The sequence below is a fragment of the Hippoglossus hippoglossus genome, chromosome 3 (genome assembly GCF_009819705.1).
Source record: "Hippoglossus hippoglossus isolate fHipHip1 chromosome 3, fHipHip1.pri, whole genome shotgun sequence".
Taxonomy (NCBI): Eukaryota; Metazoa; Chordata; class Actinopteri; order Pleuronectiformes; family Pleuronectidae; genus Hippoglossus; species Hippoglossus hippoglossus.
In genome coordinates, this window is record NC_047153.1 from 15470751 (window position 1) to 15486247 (window position 15497).

At 40.3% G+C, this 15497-nt stretch overlaps 1 protein-coding gene across 5 annotated transcripts in view; it reads left to right on the plus strand.

Annotated features, from left to right (window-relative positions):
* furina (furin (paired basic amino acid cleaving enzyme) a) overlaps positions 1–15497 on the plus strand; it is an 80880-nt gene that overhangs the window by 38722 nt on the left and 26661 nt on the right. For all 5 annotated transcript variants that reach the window (XM_034581298.1, XM_034581299.1, XM_034581303.1 and 2 more), the window contains 2 exons: positions 180–278; positions 11883–11978. In XM_034581298.1, the coding sequence (XP_034437189.1) occupies positions 180–278; positions 11883–11978 (195 nt within the window). The remainder of the gene's footprint in view (positions 1–179; positions 279–11882; positions 11979–15497) is intronic.

Here is a 15497-nt window from a genome sequence, read left to right on the forward strand (position 1 = left end):
AGGCTTGAGCCCTATATTTTATTTCAATCTCATGCCAATTTTTTTAAATACTTTTTTCCCCTTATTAGTCTTCACATTTATTTTAAAAGGGAAACTGATAGACTCTTTGTTTTAACACTTGAGGAAAGATATTTAAATGATCATGTGGAATAACTGATCCAATTGCTTTGTCTTTCTAGGTATTTGGTGATTATTATCACTTTCGGCATCGCACAGTAGTGAAGAGGTCGCTGTCAGATCACAGAGGGACACAAGTCCGTCTACAAAAAGACCCCAAGGTAAGAAGGTTATTTTGGGAGGGGTACAGTTGATGTGTTATGTTGTTCTGTGGGGAGCAGGTGAGTGACACGTGGAGCTTAATCTAAGTAAGACAGTATCTGTTTAGTCTGTTTTTTTGGGGGGGGAGAAATTTGTACTGAAAAAATGGAAAGTGGAGAGGTGGATGACGGTATGGGAGTTGGTTATAAAATGTATATATATTAACAGTTTATCCATGAAAATGCATATGCATAATTTGTATTTAGTTTTTTTGTTTTATCGTCGCTCTAAGGGTTTATGAGGCGCATGTTTAAACCTGCTACACAACACGAGACGTGACGGGAACGATCCAGAGTCATGATCCGACCTCATTGATTAATAACTACATAAATGTGGTTAACAGTTCGTGTGTGAAGAGGGAGAGAGACGAGCAGACACACACATTCTTGCAGACAGGAGAGTTCTTCCCGCAGGTTATGATGCAGCGCAGTGTTTTAACTTCATTGTTGCAGAAGAAGCAATGCCCCGTTTATCCAGAATCAGGTTTATTGTCAAGTAGGTTTACACATGCATGGAATTTTCTCTGGGTGCTATTATAAATATAGAAAATATATAAAATAGGTAACAAAAATTTCATAGAAAAATTTCATAGAAAATACTATAGGAAGATAAAAAAGATATAAGTGGGAGGGATTGTTCAAAATGTACAATTATTGTTATTTGTAAAGTGTCACAGTTCCAGGCAGTGACATCAGTTGAACATAAATATTAGTCACTAGTTGAGCAGCGGAGCACTGCGCCTCAGTGCAGTTGCGCTGATTTTATTCATATCGCGATATATATCGATATCGACTGATATTTTGATGCTGTTTTACAAGAGAGTTGGTTAGTTTGAAACTGAACTTGTGTCCTACGCCATTGGGAAGAAGAAAGGGAAGAGTGTGAAATTAACTTTCATCGCTCAGGGAATACAGCCACTGTGTTTGAAGTTGTGAAAGACGATATGAGCATTCATTAAAGACTCACCTATCAGAGAAACTTTTACAAAAGGGAAGTTGTAAAACCCTGATGACCTTTTGTTTTAGAGTATATTAAATTGCTATATAACGGTGAGACAGTTTTTCATAACACAGCCTAACTTTTTTATTAATTTGGGGAGAGAGGTGGTAGTCTGTTGTTTTGACTGGGAAGTTTAATTTGATTTCAACGAGCCTCTTGTCATCCTCCTCAAAATCTAATTTTAAGTTCAAAAGTTTCAGTTGGCGGCAGAACTTCGGAGCTGATGTGGACCTGTCTAATGTCACTGATACATACATTTTTTTTCCAACCAGAGTGGCATTTCTTGCTGTGCTCACTGACACACGTCAATGTGAAAATTATTAATTGGAACAGTGGGCTGCTTTCTTTTTCATTTGGGCTCTGTGGGTCACTGGCTGAAAACAACACTGTCAGGATCAGGTCGAAGTGCAGTAGGTTGCCATTGACAGCTGGATTACCCAGAGCACAATAGATCAGTCAAAAATTGATCTGAAATGGCGTCGTATAACCAATAGTGATCAGTTGACTCCATTACTGATCAAGCTGATATAGGCTCAGGCTCCTCTGCTATGTCGCTGTTTGATCTTGTCATATTAATTATACAGCTGACCAGCGCTGGAGAATTGATACATTTTTCACACTATTCCTCATTTCCCTGCTTTTTAAGTCTCTCAATTTACATCAACATGTTTACGTCTAAACGATGTCCAGTCTTTTCAGTAAATAGAACATTTCCAGGGCAGTTACAGTTATTTGGCACAGCTTGAAGTCTCCCTATAAATATATACAAGTGCAACTGCAGATGCATTGTATACGACAAAATTGATCTGATGCCTTCAATAAAAGTTTATGAAACCTGGCCAAGCTATCCCCGGCCATGCTTTTGTGCTCTGCAGGTACACACTGGGAATAATATAGCTTCTGCTGGGTTTATCATCCATGTTAGATATGGTCCATGTCCCACTTTGGGATTTCCTTGAACATTGTCACTCTATTTCCTGTTGTTGAATGCTTTGAAGAGTGTCAAATTACTGACCAAGGTACCTGGACCTCTGCCAGATCTCATAGACTGGCTGACGGAACGGGAAACGGAAAACGGAATCTGTTTGTCAGAAGCTCTACACTTAAACATGAACCTAGCAGTAGGTTTGGGATGAAGAAAAAAGATCACATATGATTGATGAAGGATTGCTGAACTTCTAATAGGTGTTTACAGTGGTAAATAAAAAAACCTGATTGTGGAGCCTCAGTTGACTTTATTTAAGTATATGTTTATTAACATAGATCTGTTGACAAAGAAGATTGTTTGTTGAACTTCGAACAGCCGAACCAAAAAGCTTGAAGTACAATAGAAACATCTCAGCATTATAGAAAATGTGAGGGAGTAGATAACAAGCCTCTGTCACTAGAAGTCATGTCAGCATTGTTACTATCTGGAGAATGGAGATTGTCTCAAGGCAGATCTTATCCTAATGCCAGCGACAAGATGGCCACTCCTTGCACAAAACCTTAAACATCTTAATCTAAAGCATTCCTGTAAAGGTCTTAAGGTGTCTCAGGTCAACCATCTGCAAGACATAACTTAAGTTGGGCATTATGGACCCCATACACAATATTAAATCTATTAAAAGATATATTTGTTGTTTAAGTTCTGCACTGTATTACGCTGGAAGTATGAGCATTATGTGTTCAGGTTGTCTGTCTGTCTGTCCCATTCTCGTAAACCCGATTGCTCAAGAGCTTCTTGAGGGAATTCCTCACACAGACACATCTCTTCCGACTACACCTTGGATTAAAAAAAATAAATAAATAAATAACTAGCACTTATATGGCACTTACATATGGCACTTTGTAGTTTGGCTTTCTTGATGAAAATTTTACTTTCTCGATTTTTGTTGTTCTGGGTTTGTACCCTCATGGTTGAATGAACTTATTGTAAGTCACTTTGGGTAAAAGCGTCAGGCGGATTACGGGGGGAACTATATTCGACCAAGTTGGGGATTCCATATATCAGACAGCAGCCTTGGCCGCGGACAGGCAGTTTTTCGTTCCTGGCCTCAAACCACTGATTTGTTTTAGGTTCATAGTATTCAACATTAGTGGTGGTGCACAAGATGCTTTTGCCCCCAACAGCAAAGATCCGCCCTTCAATCTCTGCGAGGAAAAAGTTGCTGCGGGGTGTCAGCATGGAGGACACTTCATGCCAGGTGTTGGCCTGGGGGTTGTAGACCTCACCGGTTCTCAGACGGATGTTACCGTCAAGGCCACCAAGCTGTGTTGGGAAATTTGATGAGTCATATGAATGGGTTTAAACGGAGTCATATGGTATGCACAGTATAAAGTAGATGGCAATTGGATTTATTAATAACCGCTGGATTAGAAGGTCCAAATTTCTTCTATCAGGATTCAATTGTAACTACAGAACAGTTTATACATCTTAAAAGGCTGATAGATCGAGCATGGCTCAATGGATGGCAGTGTTTATCCAATGAAATACTGTATCTACCATGAGGTTGGAATTTGTTATTTTGAGTAATATATCTGAATTGGCAGTAGTAAATTAAAAGTATTAAACAATAAGTGTTAAATTAACGGCCATGAGACTACAGACATGTGTCCCCCAGGATGAATTGCAATGACTTCAGCAAATATTACCATGCTAACATGTTGTAAGATGGTGAACATAGCAAAATGTTAGACCACGGCCGTAGGCTCTTGCTGGATAAAGGTGCTGGTCTCTTATACTTTACATTGCATACTTTCATTCAGTGATATGTGGATGTCAGGAGTGTTTTGTGTACTTACTGCATAGATTTGGTTTTGAAATGCAATAATTGCAACTCCATTGCGCCTGGTGTTCATGGGGTTGATCACAGTCCACTGGTCTGTCTGTGGATTGTAATATTCCGCCGTTTGCAGGGCCACGTTCCCACGTAAACCACCACAAACGTAAATCTGAAGAGAAAAGGAGCAGTGGTAGTTTTTAACTGGTGACTGTTTCCAACATGATAATAATCACAGTAAGAATAATAATGAAATGGAAATATGCAGCTATCATTATGATGCTTATTTATTATTCTCTTTATTAGTTTAATTAATTGTGCTGTCATTGCTGCTGCCATACATTTTTGGCTATCACTATTGTAATTTTTATAACCAGTCTCACAGAACCTAAATACAAAATTGTATCAAGTGTTACTGCTCTCTTTTCTTTCCCGCTTTCCCCCCTCCTCCTCTCCTCTCTGCCACATTTATTTTCTTTCAACAGAATAGGTTAGGGTAGACAAAAGTTTTATTGAAATATTCCGACACCATTGTCAGATCATTAGTGAATTACAGCTGATATGCAACAGTAACATCTAGTGAAGAAACTACCAATCACACCTAAAAAGGGATTGGACCAATAATTAGATTGCCAATATCACAGAGATGTCTTTAAACGTCAAGTAGTACATTGTGTAAAATTGTGATATGGAATGTGATATATATACACACACACACACACACACACACACACACACACACACACACACACACGTTTGTAGAAGATGTTCAGTCTGACACTACCCATTTTTTCACTTACCCACACAACTGCAGAAGATCATACTACTATGTTACTATGTGTGGAGTAATGCAATGCATGCAAATATACTATTATTCCCCATACATCTTCTTCTTCTTCTTATTTCTATTTCCTATCTCACTTCACATACCTTGCCATCGAGTATTGTGCATGAGGCGCCAGTTCTCCGATCATGCATGCTTGCAATACGTTTCCACTGGTTGGTTTTGGGGAAGTAGCGCTCTACACTTTTGAGGTGACCATTTTCATTCTGGCCTCCAATGGCATAGATGAACCCATTCAGCACTGTTACGGTCACATTGCTGCGACGATAGTGCATGTTTGCCACTTCCTGCCAGGTGTGATTGCCCAGGTCCAACCTGCATACACTGTTTAAAAACTCTCCAAGGTCACCTGAATATCCTGTAAGGCCACCAATACAGTAGACGTACCCATTGAGGAAGGCAGCTTTGTGATCTGTCCGAGGATGCTTCATATTGTTATAAACCACGATCCATCGGTCAGCGCGGACATCGTACGCCTGAACGTCGCTAGTTATTTGGCCTTTGCTGAAGCCTCCAATGGCCAACAGGATGACTTTAGGCAGACGAGGATGGGCAAGAGATTTGAAGAAATCAGTGCCCGAGAATAAAATATCGCATGAGATGATGTTGAGAGACCGTGCGACAATTTTCTGGCACTCAAAGTTGTTCTTCACCAGCTTGTTGGACATCACATTGGACATAATGTAATCCTTGCTTGTCAGAGCCAGGCGGGCCTGAACAGGGACAAGAGGACAGAGTATGTTAATGTTAACGTTTTTTGGGGTATTTCCCAAATGAAACAAATTGCCAGTGTTAAAGCATCAGGATGAATAATGAAGATGTAGAGTATATCTAGACTAGATGTAGTGACAGAACATTATTTTACCTTAGACAAAAGCAAAGCAATGTGTCCTTTGCGTTCTTCAGGTATGTGGGCGATCCAGCAAAGGATGGCATCAAACACAGTACTCTCTGTCTTCACGTTGAGATCATCGCTAGCAAGAATTTTGGCTAACTCCCACACAGTGAGTTGCAGGAACTCTTCACAGGGAATGACCTCCTCAAAGTGATCAGTGATATAGTGGAAGGCCTTACACCGCAGCTCAGAGCTGAAGCAGACATTTGTGAACTGCCAGATGCCGATGCAGTTCTTTTGGCAAAGCTTCTCACCCATGAAGTCAGAGCAGATTTGTGTGATGCCTGTTACATTGAGCAAATCAGCTGCAAGCATTAAGTCCTGTACGTTGTCCACCATCACAGGAACGAAATCGGTGTATGCAAACTCAATGATTAGCTGCATGATCTTAGGAGACATGAAGGGTAATTCAACAGCTCTTTGTGCGGGCCGGTTCTCAAAGAGAGTTCTGATGGAGACAAAGCAGATGAGTAAAAATAGATATTTAACCATTTTTTACTGACAATAACAGTGTAAAAATAATTTTCTTAGCAGAAGGGATGAAGTGAAAAGAAAATAACCATGATCTTTTCAAGTGAGCACAATTCTTATATTAATGAAGCCTGCTGGCTGTTAGATCTATATATTAGTCTGGGTACATTTATGGTCTTATTGACTCTTTGTAGTTTTCACTTAAGTGTAAATCAAACCAATAACTGTCACCTGAAATCGAAATAATGGGTTTTCTTTTTTCTGTGTAAATATACCATTGACAAGCATTGATTTTATACGTAATGATCTGGTCCATACCCAGATAGCTTATGGATGTGGGCCACTTCAGGCAATGATAGAGCACTTCTGGCCCTTTTGTGGCTTGAAAATAAATATTAGCCTAAAGAGGCCCACTTCTAAAATAGTGAATATGGTCCAAATAGCGTAAAACAAATTGGGTGTGTCACCTGTGGTTGACATACCTTTTGCTATAGCTTACTTGTGGCCCAGATCTGGCAAAAAAGGAGCGGATTGTCTAGGGCTGGTTGATAAAACGATAAAGATTATTATCGCAATATAACTTTTCCTTGATAGAAATGGTCGATAGAACTCATTTCATCCATGTTTTGATAGACAACACAAACAGCCAATGCACCGAACCAGTCATGTGGCTGGAATAGAGTAACAGCCACATCAGGTTAGGTTGATGTGAACAGCACAGAGCGTAGGAGCAGCAGAAGGTGGACGACTCTGCATCGATGCAGCGACTGAACATAATCGAGTCATGTTTTCCGCTACATTCATTGTTTTTAGCATTTTCCCACCGCTGAATAATTATAACCACCACTGCTTCAGGACAGACGCACATTCAAATTCCGGTCGTCCTGTATGTGTCACAGTCTCTGTCGGAGTCTGCTTCCTCCTCACTCCCCCCGCTGACCTGCGCTCATTTTACACTTTACCAATAAACACCATCATTGATCACAAGTTATTAGGACACGTACAGGACTGACATTTACTTTGTGTTTGTTTGATTAGCTCTAGAGTTTATGAGACACGTTTAAACCTGCTACACAACACGAGACGTAATTTGACGCACACAGACAGGACACCAGGGTTAAAGTAAAGGGAACGATTCGGAGTCACGATCCGACATCATCTATTAATAACTAAATACATGTGATTATCAGTTTGTGTGTGACGAGGGACAGAGATGCGCACAAACACACACACACACACACTCTTGCAGACAGAATAGAATTTTCCTCCCGCAGATTATGACACAACGCTGTGTTTTAACGTCATTGTTGCAGAAGAAGCGATGCCCCTTTTATCCAGGAACATTAAAATGAAATCAGCAGGTTTTTTATTAAGATCAGTTCTACGTGTGAGTGATTAGAAAACAGCAGAGGAGCAGCTGATGATAACTGATGTTTTTTTTCGTGATAAGATTTTTTTCCGTATCGCCCAGCCCTAGGACCACCCAAATGCCTTCATGTATGTGGGTTGGATGTGGGCTAAATCTGGGCCACAAAAATTTGCTATGGTGGTACTTAATGTATAGAGCATATATAATATACTAACCTTTATAGTATACTGTTTTTGTTGTTCTGTCTACTTGTATGTTTACACCTGGGATCAGAGAGAAACAGTATTTCTATCCCGTCTGTGTCCTGTTCATAGCAGACTTGACCATAAAGTTGACATTGACTTTTTTTGCAGTCCGATAATCGGTCTACCCCTACTTCATATTACTGTTTTATGGGACTGATTCACTCGTATGCAGTCAGAATTGATTAATTTTCCTTCTTTTTTTGGAAAGCATTATTAAACTGACAATTCTAATTTCAATTTAAAAACGGGTCTCTTTCTTCAAAAATCAATATCCATAACCACTGGACATCACAGGAAACTGTCATGATTTACTGATTATGTAAGGGGTATAAAATAAATCTGCTTGTGATCACTCACTGGAGGAAGGTGCTGCAGTTGCAGAGAATGATCCTGTGGATTGGAAACTTGACATCTTCAACTTCAATGACTGCATCGCAGAATTTCCCTGTCACGAGGAGCTCTTTAAACATTGAGCTCATTTTTTTAAACACAGCAACGGCAGGTTAGTGGGTATTGTTATCGGTAGCTTAGCCGGTCTGTTAAGTGATGTGAGAATTGTATATTCCTCACTGTGTGCCAAGATTCTTCTTATTCTTTGTTTGGTTTATTGGTGGGTGGCAGCCAACGTCAAGGTCTGTTACCGCCGTCTACTGTGCTCCTCTTCTTCTTTGTTCAGTTTATGAAATACTGAATAAAGCTGAAAATGTATGACGATGAAAGGTAAAGGCCAACATCAAAGCAATGTGATGTCCACTGCCACTGTAATGTAGCACTACAGAGAAGTAGGAACCAAAGGGAAGATTTGAGGAACTTTGCAAAGTGGGAAGTGTTTAGGTTTAACCTTTAAGGTGGTTTGATCACAGCCTTGGGGCCTTTGACCGACTTTGTAAGAAGTAAGAAGAAGAATATGGCGGTAATTCACCTCGATGTTGGATCTCACTTGCCAGTAAACAAAACGAAGAAGTAGAATTGTCAATAAACAGGAAGAAGAAGAAGAACATCAAAGGAAGTTTGAAGACACACGTTTTTACAAATCCTGCACTTGTGGCTGTGTTTCAGAGACTTGCTTACATTGGTTGATGCTGGATAGTATCAACTAAATCAGCAACTTGGTATACAGTTACAAAAGGAACCGTTTCATCGCTAAGCAGAAATGTCCTGAAAGAGCTGAAGATTTTGATGTTTGAATGGATAAAATTATTTGAAGTATGTGGGAGTAGTTTGCGACCAAAGACTAAATATTGAAGAAAGATTGAAGAATATTTTTAGTATGAAGACAATAGTATAGTATGAATATAAAATGACAACAGGAATCACCTGAATGAGATGAATGGTTGAATTCCCAAAAATGCGATTTGGGAAATGTTTTGGTTGTATGCACAGATTAAAGACACATTGTAGTTATTTGTAGGAAAAGCTCAGTGTGACAGTGTCTTTATAATCAATTACAATTGGTCAGGGTACTTAATTTCAAGGCATTTTGGCACACAGCAGAGACCAAATGTGGAGACCAAATGTACTTATGTGTGAAAAGGATGCATTGTAAGCAGATAAGGAGATGAAAAAGGGCAAACCACATACACCTTAGGACACTACTAAAGTAAACTAGAAAATGCATTTCCTGCTGAAAATGTATATGAATGCTGAGCTGCTGAAGTGTATGATTGTCACTCTGACCATAGAAATAATTGTATTTACAAAGAATAAGTTGTAATGAAAATCTTAATTAGATTTCTGCCTGAGTGAAAATAACTCGGATTAGGTCCTTTTTATCTAACTGAGTTTTGTCTCTCTGACTATAGAGGTCCTTTTCAGTCAGTGAAAAGGACCTTGAATTAGAATAAAGCTATTGTTGGATTGGCATAGGTTCAGTGTAGCAGATAATGTGACCTTCATTATTTCTTTCCTCTTTCACTCTAACGTCTCTAGTGATCTGCAGAGGTAGAGGGAGAGGGAGGTGTGATTTTGTTGTCCTTCCTAGAGAGGATCAGGCTTTAAAGGGGACATAGCATGCAAATTCCACTTTGTTAGTGCTTCTACACGTTAATGTGGGTATCTGGCATGTCTACCAACCCAAAAACACTCGCGTGTTTTGTTATGGTTCCTCTAAGTCAGAAACGTCATGCTTGAGTGACTCGATTGCGCTTCCTGGGTTTTGTGTCGTAACAAGGAACTGGAAGTCTCCCTACATGGCCTTGGCCCACCCCCCACCTCATCCACCCCCTGTCCCCCCACACTCGTTACGCCGGGTTTGCAGCGAGGCTGCGAGGCAGCGCAGCGCCGTTCCCAAGCGCGCAGCCGCCTGGCTGTTCACACGGGACGAGCATTTCTCCGCGCTGGTCAGCCCGCGATTCACTCACATGTGGCATTTGTCTGGATCGTTGGGACTGGGAGGCTGCAGCAGTTGCTCGGGCGCGACCGCTCGCTCTCCCATGCATGAGCTGGAATTTGTGTCAACGCCACACAGCCAGCAGTGTGGAAGACTTCCGCAGTGTTCGGCACTACTGTAACACTGGCACAAACACACAGAGCCCCCCCACTCGTTACGCCGGGTTTACACCGGACACGGAAGCGCCGCAGCGAGGCAGCGCAGTGCCGTTCTCCAGCGCGCAGCCGCCTGGCTGTTCACACGGGACGCGCATTTCTCCGCTGGTCAGCCCCATAGACTGTGTATATATAAGGTCAGCCCGCGATTCTGCTTTCTCCGCTTGTTGTTGTACCCGTTGAATGTCGGGGTTCGGGGGTAAATGATGGTCTTCATAGCCCCCCCCCCCACCTCTCTTTCTCTCTCTGTCTGTCTGCTTGTGTGCTTGAAGTGGATGGGCAGAGGGGGACATTTAATTATGTGATTGGGAAAATTAAAACTCCAGGACAACAGAAGGGGAATACAAAGTATGGGATGCATATTTGATAATTTATATCATATAAAATATGTAATTTATATCGTTTAAAATCATGGGGGGGGAGGGGGGAGCTGGCTCATTAGCATTTAAAGGAACAGGCACTCAAAACAGGTCACTCTGTGGAGGGCTGTTTTATACAGGGTAAAAAGGGTGCTGTTTTAAATGATCCTTGTGGTATTTTGACATTGTAGTATGTTACAGACATTTCATTAAGACCCCAAGGAACCATATCAACTTGTGGTAAAATGGGCATGCTATGTCCCCTTTTAATATAGGTTTGCAGTTTTAAAGAAAATGACAGCATTTTCTTTAAAACTGAAAACCTATATTAAAGCCTGATCCTCTATCAACCATGCTGTAAAATAGTTCATATGTTTGAGGTAGGTTCTTTCCTCTTTTACTCTAACGTCTCTAGTGATCTGCAGAGGTAGAGGGAAAGGGAGAGGGAGGTGTGCTGTGATTTGGTTGTCCTTCACATCAGGTGCTCTGTCCTTGCGGGAGGCAATTCTGTCTTCTCTCGCTGAAATTTTTCATCTGTTCTCGTCTACCCAAGCATTTTTCTGTTCAGCCCAATTTTGCGGTGGGAGTGAGATGCTGGCTTATTTTCACTATATGCCTTGCACTTCTGTCAGTATTTAGAAGTTTGCACTTTACGAAAGCATGCTGCAGATTGGGTAGCTGTCATGTTATCAGACTTGTACTGTATTTGTACCTCTGTATGTAAATTGTCAGTGTATACATGTTTGTTAGGTACACCCATAAATGGTTGTGCTATATCCCATTTTACATCAACCGAGAAATTTTAATTAGTTTCGTGGTGCTCTGGAATTCATCAGCAAGTCTCATTAGTGAGAAGTTCACAATATCCCAGTGCCTCTAATCTCACTGTCTGAGGTCACTCTGCCGAGAATTAGGATCTCTATTAATGCATTTGCATGGTGACCCTCGTGGCTGGCATCATCGTCACCATGACAGTGAGCTGTATTCTTTGTAGATGGAAACTCTATAATTGAAGAGCATCAACCAGTTTTTGTTTGCATTGCTAATCTCTTCATGTGTTTGTTTATTTTTTGTAGGTGACTTGGGCAGAACAACAGGTGTCGAAGAGGAGGAAAAAGAGGGATACTTTCGCAGAACCTTCAGATCCCAAGTTCAGAGACCAGTGGTACCTGGTGAGTATGAAGATTGTTGTGTGTGTGTGTGTGTGTGTGTGTATTTGTGGTATTTTGGCATATGCACACTGGTTGAGCCTTTCATCCACCAAGGGTCAATACAGGTGATTCAATTTGGGGATTTGATGTTGTGACCGAGTCAAAAGACAAGCCTGTATGAATCCAGTATACTGTCTTTATGTGAAATACTGCTGTGTCTGTAGCTCAAGTCTGAGTGGCTTCAGCTTTAGGTTCTGTTCAACAAAAGTAAACTGGGCAACTTTTGAATTCAGAATTGCATGCTCTAAAAAAAAAATCTTGGTTTAGTCCATAGACAGCACAGCAACAAAGGAAGAAAGACAGAGGCGATTCATCTTGAAGCTCCCTTGTTTTCAGCTGATTGATTTTCACATTTCACTTGAAGAATGTCACTGATACATTGGCTTGTTAAAAGCAGCAGTAAAAACCCCTGAGATTTTCTGTTCGGCTCCACTTTTTCTTCAATTACTGTGAAGGTGCTTCAGGCTGAAGAAGATTCATGGTGATGCAAAACTGACTCGTTGTTCAAAATGTCAGTGCTTTAACCGACTCCTTTCCCCCATGTGTTGGAGTTAGTGGGACCTTGACATGCAAATATGCAGATCAAAAGCTCCTGCCCGATTCTACCACTGTCACTAGATGTAACAGATTCTGCCATATAGTAACCACCATTGATGCAATCAAACTCACAATAAAACCTTTCCGTTACATATGGATACAGCATAGTTTTGTGATAAAATAACAAGCGATGTCAGTATCCTTTTTAAGGCTGATTTATACATATATTTTTAAGATGTTACACTGAAAATTGTAAAAAGAAAAATGACAAATTAATAACTGATTATCAAAATAGTTGTCAGATTTTATTTCAACCAATTAGTTAATTTTGGCAGCTATTGTACAGTACAGTCAATTTCACAAATCAAATTTTTAAAAAATCGATATATTATGATAAAAGATTTTTAATAAATCTACTGTGCTGCTATTTTTGAACATTTAATGGTGCTTTACTGAACTTGTATGAGTGCAAAACAGAAAGGAAAAAAATGTGTCATAGTTGCTGTCACTCTCATCTTACAGTCGTGTATGAGGCAGGTAATAGCTGTGTCCCAAATGGGACACAGCTATTACCAGCTATGCTCGCGTGGCCCACTAAGGAGGCTGCCTTTGTGGGCCACATAGAACGCGAAGGCTGAACCGAAATGAGACGGTCTGTACCAAGGAGGATCTTCTGGGATCTTCATCACCATGTTGTCCCACCTTTTCAGCCTTTGAACTGGTAACAGAGCTCTAAGTGGACACGAAGAGAAAGTTTTAATGCTAATGCTTTTTAACGTGTGCCATTAGCTGTTCAGTGGAGTAAGCCTGATTCTTGGCAATGGCAATTTTATTTATATAGCACATTTTATTATAAGAAACTCTTTCAATGTCCTTCACATTGAGAGAATACAATAAAACAAAATACATGTAAAAACAGATGTAAAGGTGTATACTAACAAATACACGAAAAGCATACAACAAATGCATCACACATCCATGAACCAATTAGATCTATAACATACAGTTATAGTAGCAGTACAGTAGCACTCAAAACTCCCACAGACATAAGACACAATTACACAGCAGCTGACAAGGAAACATGCATCACAAATGGACAGACTAGATACAGAAAATGAGTCAAAGGCCTGAGAGAACAGAAACGTTTTAAGGTTGCTTTTGAAAGTTGAGACCGTTGTAATGGACCTCAGGGTAACAGGCAGCTTGTTCCAGAGAATAGGACTATAGCAACTGAAGGCACCTTTGCCAGACCTGGATCTGATTCTGAGTAAAACTAGAAAAGCTCTGCCTGCTGATCTGATAGGCCTGACCAGGTTGTATTCAGTGAGCAAGTCAGAAATGTACTGTGGAACTAAACCATTAAATACTTTGAAGTTGATTCTGGCTGCAGCATTCAGAATGAGCTGCAGACGTCCAACTGTGTGTTTTGGTAAACCGGCAAAGCATTGCAGTAATCTAACCTGGTTGAGATGAATGCATGTACCAATATTTGTGAGTTATACTGGGATGAGAATGTTCTAAGTGTTGATTTATTCTTCAAATGATAAAATGCTGTTCTGGTGATGTTGGTGATGTGATTTTCAAAGTTGAGACTTTTAAAAGTGAAAGCATCGGATGTCTCGTCGCTTGCCGCCACCATTCTCTCTTTGAAAACCAGTTTGGGGATAAAATAATGCATTTACAGGAGCCTGAATTGGGACAGAAGCTAATATTCTATAAAAATCTTGCTCCTCTGGCTCCACCTACTGCTTGTAATACAGTTTGGATGAATCCAATGCTTCCGTTGCGAAACCACCAATCAGAGCCTGGAGGAGTGTCTTTGACAGTAACCCCACCTCTCTGTATTCAAGCCATTTTTGAATTCTGATTAAAATGTATAGAGCGGCTGGTGTCGGAGAGCTTATATTCTGTCTACATAACTACATTTAACTACACTACATTATTTTGACTTGTTTCAAAGTACTGTTGTTTTGAATTAATATGGTAATTATACTAAACACATTAGTAATATAATGCCCCTCTATCCTGACAGTAAATAAAAAGTGTGTGCCTTATTAAAAATGGACCTGGTTCGCTAGAGGAGAGCGTAAGTGACTGGCAAATGCTAATTGGTCAATATCATCTGTTACAATGAATGAATGCCTTCTTTCTAAAATTTATCTAAATCATGAGACAAATTTCTTTCCCTCCACTGCTAAATCGTGGGCAAGCCTCAAAGCAGCGATCTTGTGCTCTATACATGCTCAAGATGTCAAGGCCAGAAGGATTCGCTGACATCAAGGAAGAAGGAAAAAGACTTGATGAGCAATATTCAAACCGGAGTCTTGTACATGCCACATTTATTATTCGCTCAGCTTGTCAGCCACAAAAGGCCCTTTCCCGTTTGAATCAGAATCGCATATCACAACTCTCAGCTTTAATTGATTTTCCTCTTGATGGCTTAAGCGTCAATGACGTTACAAGGTTGAGGAACAAACCTCTTTGCGTATGATAGACTCTGTTCACATGGGCCTGAAATCTGAGAGGAAATGATGGTGGATGGTAGATCTGACGCATTAAATTTAACCACTGGCACGTGTTAAAAAGCTTTGAACTAGATGAAAGCTGGATACGGCTTTTTGCCCAAAGGTCAAGTTGAATGTCAAAAAGCATATCAAAAAGAATACGGAATAATTCATGTGAGGCATCATACAATTCAGTGCTTTCTTTTGATGGTATTAATAATAAATGTAATAAATAAAAGCATGGTTCAAATGCTCTCTGAATAAAGATTGCCTTTTGTCACCTTGCCTTCCCCTCACTGATAAACTTAAGTGTTTCGCCAAGGAGGAATGGCTGAAATTCAATAAGTAGCCTCATTTTCCCCAGATGTTTTAGTCAGGGGCTCAGTCTTCATCTAAATGACTTAAATGCCCTTATTGTAATAGAGTAAGCCCTTCCAAA